The sequence below is a fragment of the Colobus angolensis genome, unplaced genomic scaffold (genome assembly GCF_000951035.1).
Source record: "Colobus angolensis palliatus isolate OR3802 unplaced genomic scaffold, Cang.pa_1.0 Scaffold3, whole genome shotgun sequence".
Classification (NCBI taxonomy): domain Eukaryota; kingdom Metazoa; phylum Chordata; class Mammalia; order Primates; family Cercopithecidae; genus Colobus; species Colobus angolensis.
In genome coordinates, this window is record NW_012116265.1 from 803222 (window position 1) to 814673 (window position 11452).

Sequence of the window (11452 nt, forward strand, 5' to 3'; positions counted from 1 at the left end):
TGCCATTCTCCTGCCTCAGCCTCCCGAGTAGCTGGGACTACAGGCGCCCGCCACCTCGCCCGGCTAGTTTTTTGTAGTTTTTAGTAGAGACGGGGTTTCACCGTGTTCGCCAGGATGGTCTCGATCTCCTGACCTCGTGATTCACCTGTCTCGGCCTCCCAAAGTGCTGGGATTACAGGCTTGAGCCACCGCGCCCAGCTGTAATTCAACACTTTATTGCTCAAATTATTCCACCTTTGGCTAATGGGAGCTCTTTCAATTGGTCGCTGTGTCCATTTGACATTTCCCCTGCACCCCCCTTCAACACAGGTATTCTTGTTTTTGTTTGAGGACTTCCTTAACTGTCTGTACTATAGGATGCTTCAGGCTCATCTTACATATTTCCTGCCCCAGTCCTAGCATCAGCCATTTCTCCAAGGAGCCCTAGTTCCTTTCACTGGACCATTTATGTTATAAACCAAGATCTGGGTACTAGGTGTGTTTGTTGGTCCTGGGGTATGGCTGTTTCTAGGTCCTCTCAGCTGACAGAGCAAGGAAATATATATGTGCTTACGTACACATCCATGTGTATACGTACACATACCTATAAGTATTTCTATGTAAAACCATATGTGAGTTCATACTAATGTCTCCAACTCTTAATTCATTACTACATGGATCATTCTAGCCTCCTGCCCTTTCGTATCTGTAAACTCCCACTCCATCAGAGATAAACATGTGACACCAACCATCCACCATCTGTTTAATTAATTGTTTGATTCTAGTATCCATGCATGGCAACATCAGAATTGTTCCCCACTGGGGAACAACTTTATCAGAGTACAATGCTTATACACAGTTCTGTTTGCCTTTACTCTAACAGCCTCATTCCCAAAATTACTTGGGCAGTTTCTTTCCCCCATTCCCTTCAGTGGGGATGTTTCATACATTTATAATATAGTTAGATTATATTGTAGTAGTCTGTGTTCCATCTTGGGATCCCCTAACTTCCTAAGTGATATTTTAAAATCTGCACACATCAAGGTTCACTCTTTGAACTATGAAGTTCTCTCTATTTTGGCAAATGCAAAATGTCCAATTTCCATTATGTTTTCACAGTTTCACTACCCTAAAAATCCCGTGTTTGATTCAACCATTGTGTGGACTTAGGTTTTCAATGTAGTTGTATGGATCGTATGGTAAGACTGTTCAGCGCTGAGAAATTGCCAAAGTGCCTTCCAAAGCGGATGCAGTGTCCTGTATTCCCAGCAGCAACGAATGCAAGTTCCTCATGCCCTGCCTCCTCACCGGCTTGTGTCAGTTTTTTGGATTTTGGCCATTCTCGTAAGTGTGTAGTAATATCTCATTTTAATGTGCAATTCCTTAATGACAAGTCACATTGAGCATCTTTTCATATACTTATCTGCCCTCTGTGCATTTTCTTGGGTGATCTTATGCCAATTTTTTTTTTTCTGGTGTCTAATTCCAGATTAATTTGCCCATTTTTTAGTTGGGTGTTTGTTTTCTTACTGTTGAGGTTTAAGAGTTCTTTGTATTCTTTGGATCCAAGTCCTTTATCAGATACGTGTTTTGCAAATATGTTCTTTTAGTTTGTGGCTTGTCTCTTCGTTTCCCTAACTGTGTCTTTTGCAGATCAGAAGTTTTTAATTTTAATAAAGGCCAATTTACTTTTTCCTTCATGGATTATGTTTTTGGTATCTTTGATTTCTTTTCTTTTCCTTCCCTTTCTCTCTCCCTTACTTCTTTTTCCTTTTTTTTCTTTTTTTTTGAGACAGGGTCTCACTCTGTTGCCCAGGCTGGAGTGCAGTGGCGTGATCTTGACTCATTGCAGCCTCCACCTCCAGGGTTCAAGCGATTCTCTTGCCTCAGCTTGCCGAGTAGCTGGGATTACAGGCACGTGCCACCACACCCGGCTAATTTTTGTATTTTTTAGTAAAGATGGGTTTCACCATGTTGGCCAGGCTGGTCCTGAACTCCTGACCTCGGGTGATCCACCCACCTTGGCCTCCCAAAGTGCTGGGATTAAAGGCATGAACCACCACACCCAGCCCCTTCTTTCCTTCCTTCCCTCCTTTCTCTTTCTCTCTTTCTTCCCTCTCGTCTCCTCTTCTTTCTTTTCTTTTCTTCTTTTTTATAAAGAGACAGGATCTCACTCTGTCACCTAGGCCTGGAGTGCAGTGGCACCATCACAGTTCACTGCAACCTCGAATTCCTGGGCTCAAGGGATCCTCCCCTCTCAGCCTTTCTAGTAGTTAGGATTACAAGCGAACGCCATCACACTTGGCTTCCATTTCCTCCTCCTCCTCTTCCTCCTCCTCCTCTTCTTCTTCTTCTTTTTTTTTTTTTTTTTGAGACAGAGTCTCACTCTGCAGCCTAGGCTGGAGTACAGTGCTGCGATCTCGGCTCACTGCAACCTCCACCTCCCAGGCTTAAGTGATTCTACTGCATCAGCCTCCTGAGTAGATGGGATTTCAGGCATGTACCACCATGCTCAGCTAATTTTTGTATTTTTAGTAGAGACAGGGTTTTGTCATGTTGGCCAGGCTGGTCTCAAACTCCTGACCTCAGGTGATTTGCCTGCCTTGTCCTCCCAAAGTGCAAGGATTACAGGTGAGAGCTAGGGTGCCTGGCCCTATTTCTTTTGTATTGAAAAATATTTTATCAGCCATCTTGGTGACTCACGTCTATGATCCCAGCTACACACCTCCTATTAGGTGTATTACTTGAGGCCAGGAGTCCAAGACCTGTCTGGGCAACAACACAGTGAGACCTGTCAAAGAAAGAAAAAAAGAAAAGAAAAGAAAAGAAAAAGAGTGAGAGACAGAGAGAGAGAAAGAGTGAGGGAGGGAGGGAGGGAGGAAGGGAAGGAAGGAAGGGGAGAAGGAAAAGAAAGAGAGAGAAAAGAGAAAAAAAGAAAGAGAGGGAGAGAGAGGGAGGGAGAGACAGAGAAAAAACAGAAAGGAAAGAAAGAAGAAAGAAAAAAGAAAAAGAAAAGAAAGAGAAAAAAGAAAAAGGAAGGAAAAGAGAAAGAAAAAAAGAGAGAGAGGGAGGGAGAGATAGAGAAAAAGAAAAAGAAGGAAAGAAAGAAAAAAGAGATAAAAAAGAGAGAAAGGAAGAAAAAGAAAGGAAGGAAGGAAGAAAGAAAGAAGGAAGAAAGAAAGGAATTCGCTGAGCACGGTGGTGCACACCTGTAGTCTGAGCTACTTGGAAGGCTAAGGCAGGAAGACCACTTGAGCCCAGGAGCTGGAGGCTACCGTGGGCAACAGAGCAAGACCCTGTCTTTAAAAAAAAAAAAAAAAGTAAATAAGAAAAAAATCCTCTTTTCCAAATAATGCATTTTTAGTTGTGTTTCTATGATCTTGCGTTCCTTCTCAGTTTTTATTTCTGAAACGATTCTTTCTAATTTTTTCCTCAGTTCTATTATCTAAGTTTTCGTAATTCCAATTTAGGTTATTCTCTCATGTCTTTAACATTATTTATTTATTAATTATTGAGATAGGGTCTTGTTATGTTGCCCAGGCTGGTCTTGAACTTCTGGGCTCAGGCGATCCTCCTGTTTCAGACTCCCAAGTAGCTGGGATTATAGACATGCACCACTGCACCACACATCTTGTATCAATTTTTTTCATGTTTCTTAGCTCTTTTCGACACAGCAGATTGCATTTTTTAACTGTTTAGGGCCCACATCTTTGTGGTATGTTTTCATTGTCCCCAGGAGAACTGGTCACTGCATTTCACCGAGGACAAGTCATGGTCAGCTGAGGTGGCTGCAGCCTTTCACGGGTGATGGTCACCAAGCCAGCCAGGAGGACTGGAAGTAGGGCCTGGGTGCTTGCTATGAGACAAGCAAGGACTTCCTGGAGGCAGGACCGCCCTCCCCTCTGCAGAATATTTGACCTTTAACAGGGACAGAAGCCCCTGTTGACCCCACATCTACTTGGTGTCCTGCGTGCCCCTCACACTCCACACACCCAAAGCTGATGCATTTTGTTTGCCCTCCAGCCTGTATTTCCCGCTCGCTGAGCTGATAGCACCGCCCCTCATCACAGCATCCAAGCCAGAAATCTGGAAGTTTTCTCTAGGCTCCTTTCTCTCCTTTCACACATTCCAGTCGGCCACCACATTCTGCTGATTTTCCATGTTCAACATTTCCCAAACTTAACTCTGCCTCCCATCCCACAGCCCTTTCCCCGTTCATACCTCCCCCGCTGGCCAGAGTACCAGGGTAGGATTCAGCAGAGCCTCCCCTGCCTTAACCTGGCCCCTCCAATCCGGTTCCTAATTATGGGCGGAGAATTTCCAGACTCCGTCTGCTGCCAATCAAGACCATTCAGGGCCTGGTCCAACCTGCTCACTCAGGTCCATCTCCCACTTCTTGTCTCAGGCTTTATGTTTAAGCCATCTTGAAGTGGCTGGTTCCCCCGCATACCGCATAGTCTTATTAATTTTTCCATGATTTTTCACTGTCTTCCTTCTTCATTGTCAAGAACTGCCAGGAGTCTGGGGTTTTACCCACTTGCAGGCTAGCAAGGCAGCCTGTGCAGTCTCATAGGTGCTGGCTCCTATGAGACTCCAGTGTCAAAGACAAAGGACTCTATGACTCACGGCGCAGCAGGGTGCACGAGCCTTATGTGTGCTTTGACGACTCCTACCTGTCAGGTCCCCTGAGCGTTACAGAGGTGGACCCGGGTGGATGCTGAGCACACAGTGGGTCCGTGTCACGGCTCAGAAATCTCAAGCTTGGGAAACTCAATCATTTAGAGAAGGTGGCTAGCACTCCTGCCCACGTTTTGCCCTGGAAGGAGACATTATTCTCCAAAGTGAGAAGTATGATTTTATCCTCGTCAGGAGAAAAAATCTGCTGTCTTCCCAGGAGGGAGAGACTATCTGGATCTTCCGAGATACTCAAGTAATCTTAAAAACACAGTCTGGAAATAAAAGCTGTCAATGACTTTTCACTATACACGCAGAAATGCAAGTGACCCATGGAAAATTGTCTTCAAATAGTCTAGAAGGGGTTCTTCGGTTCCCGTCTGCTCTGGCCAACCTTTTATCTTCCAAGACCTAGTGCAGACACCCGTCTCCAGCATGCCCTCTTTCCTTGCTCCAGGCTGGTTACACGCCATCCATTCTGCAGGACCCATAAAGTGCTGTGCCTTCTGCTGGTCACACTGAACTGAAAGTAGCCCCGTTGCTCAGCAACCCCCAGATTTGAGTCCTGTACTCACTCTAGACCATAAAATCCCTTCACACAGATTTGGAAAGATGTCCCGTCCTCTGAGTGGACATGGGCCCAAAGACAGGGTGTAGGCCCTGACTTCAGCTCCACTTGTCCCTCAGCTGTGCAGCTTTGGCAGTGAACACCCTCCGTGCCCATATGTGCTAGCCTTGAATTGATTTACCATTTCAAGAAGATCTGAGACTTCCCCTGCCTGCCCCCACCCAGGAACTTGGAGGATCCCTGCAACTAGCCTGGAAGGTTAGGATATAATATGCGTTCTCATTTTAAGAATGGGGAAACCGAGGCACAAAGCCGTTAAGGACGTGCACAGGGCTTGCAGCTGGCCTGGAGTCCAGGTCTTCTGGCTCTAGTTCCGTTTTTCCCACTGTATTGCTGAGTAGGTTTTCTGACCCTGAAGTCAAACATCTCAGTTTCCTGCTGGCTTAGGGCTGCGTGGGCTGCAAAGATGAGGTTCCTGTACAGCTTTCCTGGAAGCCAGCATTTCCCAGCAAACTGGGGAGGAGAAAACCGCCACTGGGAGGTGGCACTTTTCTCTCCAAAGCCCTGCTCCATGTGACCTTCCTGTGACGGTAGGGCCTGCTGCCAGCCACAGCTGCTCCCTCTCCTCCACCTGATGATCCCTCTTAGCAGGAGGCATCTGAGTCCTGGATCCCGGCCAGCTGAGCGGGTACCTGGTAACCAGACTCACAAATGTGTGCCCGGCTTTGCAGACACGGCCTCAGGCCTGCTGAGTGGGGCGGGCAGGCTCATCTGTGAGTGTATGTGGGGTGAGGGAAGGGGACTGCTTCTCTGGCTGTCCCCTGCCCCGGGTTTGTTTCTCTCTACCCACCTCACCTGTGGGTCTGGACCCTGACAGAGGAAACTTGCTTATTCCTGGGGAGAAGGCAATACACCCCATTAAGGGGTTGTGGGCCATCCCAGGCCAGGCCTCTTCAGTGTCAGTTTGGGACATTTCATGGTAGGCAGGACATTGTGCCCAGCCATCATGGGAGGGCCAAGGGGATGGGGAGGCACAGGGCCAGGCATGCCCGGTCTCTCTGTGAAAACCCTGGGTGGCTTCTCCCAGCACTGCTGGCCCAGTCCCACCCACGGGCTGTGCAGTGTAAAAGCACAGGAAGGAGGGAGCCAGCCGGCCATGGGGAAAGGGACAAATGCCAGGGAGGAGACACAGACAGACCCTGCCACACATCACGGCCTGTGGCCAGGTCACCCTTGGACACACACAAGCCCAGCTCTGGACTCCTCAGCCCTCGCTTGGGGCTGCGGAGATGCCTGGGCTCATCAGTTGCATCCTGGGCCCGGCAGTCAGATTACAAAGGCCACTGCCTCAGGCAGGGTCCCCAAGAACTGGGGTTTGACAGCCAAGGCTTGTCCGACTTTGGTTTTCTTCAGATATATCACTTGGGATGCGGCATGAGGGCAGGATAGAGAGCTGCAGGTTTAGGGTCAGACTCATTTTGCTGGCATGAACTGGGCAGGACAAGTCACCCCCTGCTATAGACTAAATAGCGTCCCTCCAAAAATGTGTATGTCGCAGCCCTAACCCCCAGCACCCCACGGCATGCGTGTGTGTGTGTGACTGCCCTGAGGCTAATGCTGGGGTCCACCTGTCAGGAGAGGCCAGGGAGCCCTCGTAAGCCCCCAGAGAGCAAGAGAGGGGTTACCTGGAGCACTTTTCTTCTGGATGCCTCTGCCCCCAGGGAGCTGTGACTGAGAAAATGGGAAGGTGACTGCGTTTGGAGACAGAGCCTTTGAAGAGATGATTAAAGTTAGGCCGGGCATGGTGGCTCATGCCCACAACCCCAGCACTTTGGGAGGCCGAGGCAATGGATCACAAGGTCAGCAGTCCAAGACCAGCCCTGCCGACATGGCGAAACTCCGTCTCTACTAAAAGCATAGAAATCAGCTGGGCATGGTGCTGGGCACCTATAATCCCAGCTACTCAGGAGGCTGAGGCAGGAGAATTGCTTGAACCTGGGAGGCAAAGGTTACAGTGAGCCGAGATCATGCCACTGCACTCCAGCCTGGCAACAGAGCGAGACTCTGTCTCAGAAAAAAATAAAATAAAACAAAAAAAGAATAAATAAATAAATAAAGTTAAATAAGGCCATTCAGGTGGGCCCTAATCCAATACAACTCATGTCCTTATAAGAAGAGACACCAGGGATGTGTGACCAGGGAGGAGACTGAGTGAGGGAGCTGAGAGAAGGTGGCCTCTGCCAGCTCAGGAGGGAGGTCTCAGGAGAAACCAACACTGCGACACCTTGGTCTTGAACTTCCAGCCTTCAGAACTGTGAGAAAATGAGTGTCTGTTAAGCTCCCCATTCTGTGGCACTTTGCTATGGCAGCCCTAACAGACCAATACATCTTTCTTTGGGCCTTTATGGCTTCATCCATAAATACCTCCCTCCAAGAGGCTGTTTCGTGGATTAAATAAAATGAAGCAGGGGAATCGCTAACCAGTGCCAGGTACTCCTGAAGCTCACATTATGTTGTCTCCTGGCTTTGAGTCAGGCCCCCCAATTTTCCCAGTCACAGCTCCCTGGAGGCAGAGGCATCCAGATGGCAAGTGCTCCAGGTAACCCCTCTCCTGCTCTCTGGGGCTCACGAGGGCTTGCTGGCCTCCCCTGACAGGTAGATTCCAGCACTGGCCTCAGAATGGAGGGCCTGGCCCACACGTGCAAACACACATTCACACACACGCATGCACACATACACATGTTCTTACAGCGGCTCCCTCAGTCCAGGCCACTGGCAAGCTCTGTCCCCTTCCTGGGAAGCAGGCATCAGAACCCAGAGCAGGGCAGGTGCCCATTTACCCTCTGAACCCCAGCTCCACCCCAAGCCTGGGCCATACCTGGCCCACAGGGTGGCTGGGGAAACAGAATCCCCTAACCTTTCCCACCAGGCTTATGAGCCTGAAGATGGGTTTTGAAGAATGTACGGGCATCTGTCAGCACCTGTGAGACTGCACGGGCCTAGTGAGTGGCAGGGTGCTGATGGCCTGAGAGCTGGGGCATGAGGCTGTGTTGCCTAGGCCAGCCCAGGACCAACGGGGGCTTGGAAGCAGAGGAAGAGAATGGTGTCTGCATTGGCAGGGACTGGGGTGAGGGTGGTGGGGGGCAATCTGGGATCATGGCTGGGTGCCCTCGCCGTCTGGGTATTTGCCTTTTACTCAACATCGGTGACACTAACCTCCAGGACCAGGCTGCATCTGGGAGTACCCCTTGCAGCTCCCATCGTGCTGGCCCAGGTCCAGTCTAACAGGTGTTTGTTGACTGGATGAGTGAGCTGGTTGGTGACCAGGAATTTAACTCAGCCCATTCCAGTTGCCATTCCCTGGATGCCCAGCTCAGGACCACTCATGCTGGGGCTCTGCATGAGTTCTGGGCAGGTTCCCAGGGCCTAGCAAAGCGCTGACATGTGGAAAGCACTCATGAATACCTATTTCCCATCAATGCTGAGGACAGACACAAATGGTGCAAATCTGGTGGCGAAAACAAAGGCCTCAGCCGGGTGTGGTGCTGCACGCCTGTAATCCCAGCACTTTGGGAGGCCAAGGCGGCCGGATCACTTGAGGTCAGGAGTTTGAGACCAGCTTAGCCAATATGGCAAAACCCCGTCTCTACTAAAAATACAAAATTAGCCAGGGGTGGTGGCAGGTGCCTGTAATCCCAGTTACTCGAGAAGCTGAGGCACAAGAATTGCTTCAACTCAGGAGGCAGAAGTTGCACAGTGAGCTGAGATTCAGCCACTGTACTCCAGCTTGGGTGATAGAGCAAGACGCTGTAAAAAAAAAAAAAAAAAAAAAAAAGCTGGGCGCAGTGGCTCAAGCCTGTAATCCCAGCACTTTGGGAGGCCAAGGCAGGCAGATCACAAGGTCAGGAGATCGAGACCATCCCGGTTAACACAGTGAAACCCTGTCTCTACTGAAAATACAAGAAATTAGCCAGGCATGGTGGCGGGCGCCTGTAGTCCCAGCTACTCGGGAGGCTGAGGCAGGAGAATGGCATGAACCCGGGAGGCGGAGCTTGCAATGAGGAAGATCGCGCCACTGCACTCCAGCCTGGGTTACAGAGCGAGACTCTGTCTAAAAACAAAACGAAACAAAACAAAACAAAACAAAACAAGAAAGCAGAGGCATCGGTAGATAGTTAAAATTTGATGGTCTCTCTTGTGAGACAGACAAGTCCAAGTCCAGAGGGCTGTGGGAGCATGGTTGGGCCAGACAGACCATGGGAGGACTGTCTGGCCCAACCTGGAAAATTAGGAAAGGCTTCCTACCAGCCTGGGCAACATAGTGAAACCCTGTCTCTACAAAAAATACCAAAAATTAGCCAGGTGTGGTGGCACCTACCTGTAGTCCCAGCTACTTGGGGGGCTGAGGTGGGAGGACCTCCTGAGCCCAGGAGGTTGAGGCTGCAGTGAGCTCTGATCACACCACTGTACTCCCACCAGGGCAGCAGAATGAGACCCCATCTCAAAAAAAAAAAAAAAAAAAGGCTTCTTGGAGAAGGATGTATAGGAGTTGACCAGACAAAGACTACAGGGAATGGCATCTCTGGGAGAGGTGACAGATGGTTCTGATCCTAAGCTGGGAATGATGGGAACCAAGGATGGTGGGAGGCTGAGGGGCAGACAGGGCCCAGGGTCCCAAGGGCTGAGGGTGGCTAAGAGTATGCCACAGGTTCTGGCAGAGGACAGGATCCCCATGGCAAAGAGAGGGTCTTCTGAAGCCACCTGGGAAGGAGGTGAGGCTATGAATGCAGGGCTGGCTGTGCAGAGCTCCAGACCCTTCAGAAAAGGAGATGTCACTTTCAAAAGGGATTTTTATTAAATTCTCCCCACACGATGGCTCCTGCAATCTGCCACAGCTCTGGGGCGTGTCCTGTAGGGAAAGGCCCTGTTTTCCCTGAGGCGGGGCTGGGCTTGTCCATGGGTCCATGGAGCTGGCCCTGCTTGGCGCCCCGGCGTGTGTCTGGCTGCTTCTTGCGGGGCACAGAGCTGCGGGGTCTGGGGGCACTGGGAGCTAAGGACAGGCTCTGGTGCAGGGGTGGAGGCCTGTCTCTTAACCCACACCCTGAGGTGCTCCTGAGATGCTGGGTCCACCCTGAGGGGCGCAGGGAGCAGCTGTGGCCAGTGCCCCTTCCTCGGCCAGTCCTGGGGAAACTAAGCTAGGGCCCGTCTTTGCAAAGACCGAGGATAGGGTGGGTGTGGGGGACTCATGGAGAATGGCCTAAGGAGCTGCGTGTGAAGAGGGCGCGGGTTTGTTGGCTGCAGCGGCCTGGAGCGCCTCTCTCCTCTCTGAGTCTCAGTTTCCCTTTCTGTCTCATGAAGAACATAGCCTCTCAGTGTCTCAGTGCTCTATGACTTGCCCTCAGGAAGTGGTCTTGGCCGCGCATCATGTTATTTTCACAACTGTCCTGCAACGTTGGCCTGGGCACGTCATGGAATGGCCCATGTCCCTGTGCTGCGTGGACATCGCTGTCGGGAGTGCGCAGCCAGAGGCAGAGCCAGATGTGCGCCTGGGGGTGAGGGAAGGCGCCCCGGGAGGGACTCACAGGAAGTTGGGCTCCCGCACCACCAGGCAGGGTGGGCTCCCGCCGCCGCCGCCACCGTCCAGGGGCCGGTAGACAAAATGAAAGTCGCGCTTGGGCTCGCTGCGCAGCAGGTAGCCCTTGATGCGGTGCGGCAGCGCGTCGTCAGCCAGCTGGAAGCAGCGCCCGTCCACCAGCACGAACAGCCGGTGCGCCTGCGGCCGAGCCACTGCGAACTTCTCCGCGCACTGCACGCACAGCGCCTGGGCTGGGGTGTCCGCCCGCGACGCCAGCGTCCGCGCCTGCTGCTCGGGCTCCAGGTACGACACGCAGATGAAGTCCTGCGGAGACACGCGGGGCCTGCGGTCACGGCGGGGCCCTGTGTCCCCAGGCGCCCTCTCCCGGCCCAGGCCCCTCCCTGGATGGATAGTGGGTGGTGGGCGCCGAACGGGCTGTGAGTCCGGCACCTGCGCCTTTCCAGTCTCTGCCCGAGCCTGCAGAGGCTTCCCTGCCTGGCTTCCCAGCTGGGCCGACCGTTCTGGGAGACGAATGTAGAGGCGACTCGGAGTCCCTGCAACAAGGAGCCAGCGCGCCCCCTGGCTGCTGGTCCACAGGCTCCCCACCATTCATTCACTCATTCATTCCCTCCCCCACTCCAGGTGAGTTCCCTGCA

The 11452-nt window shown here is 51.4% G+C and overlaps 1 protein-coding gene across 2 annotated transcripts in view; it reads right to left on the minus strand.

Annotated features, from left to right (window-relative positions):
- Positions 1-10053: 10053 nt before the first annotated feature.
- RIN3 (Ras and Rab interactor 3) overlaps positions 10054-11452 on the minus strand; it is a 184307-nt gene continuing 182908 nt past the window's right edge. For both annotated transcript variants that reach the window (XM_011949388.1, XM_011949389.1), the window contains one exon: positions 10054-11120. In XM_011949388.1, the coding sequence (XP_011804778.1) occupies positions 10800-11120 (321 nt within the window). In that variant the 3' untranslated portion in view covers positions 10054-10799. The remainder of the gene's footprint in view (positions 11121-11452) is intronic.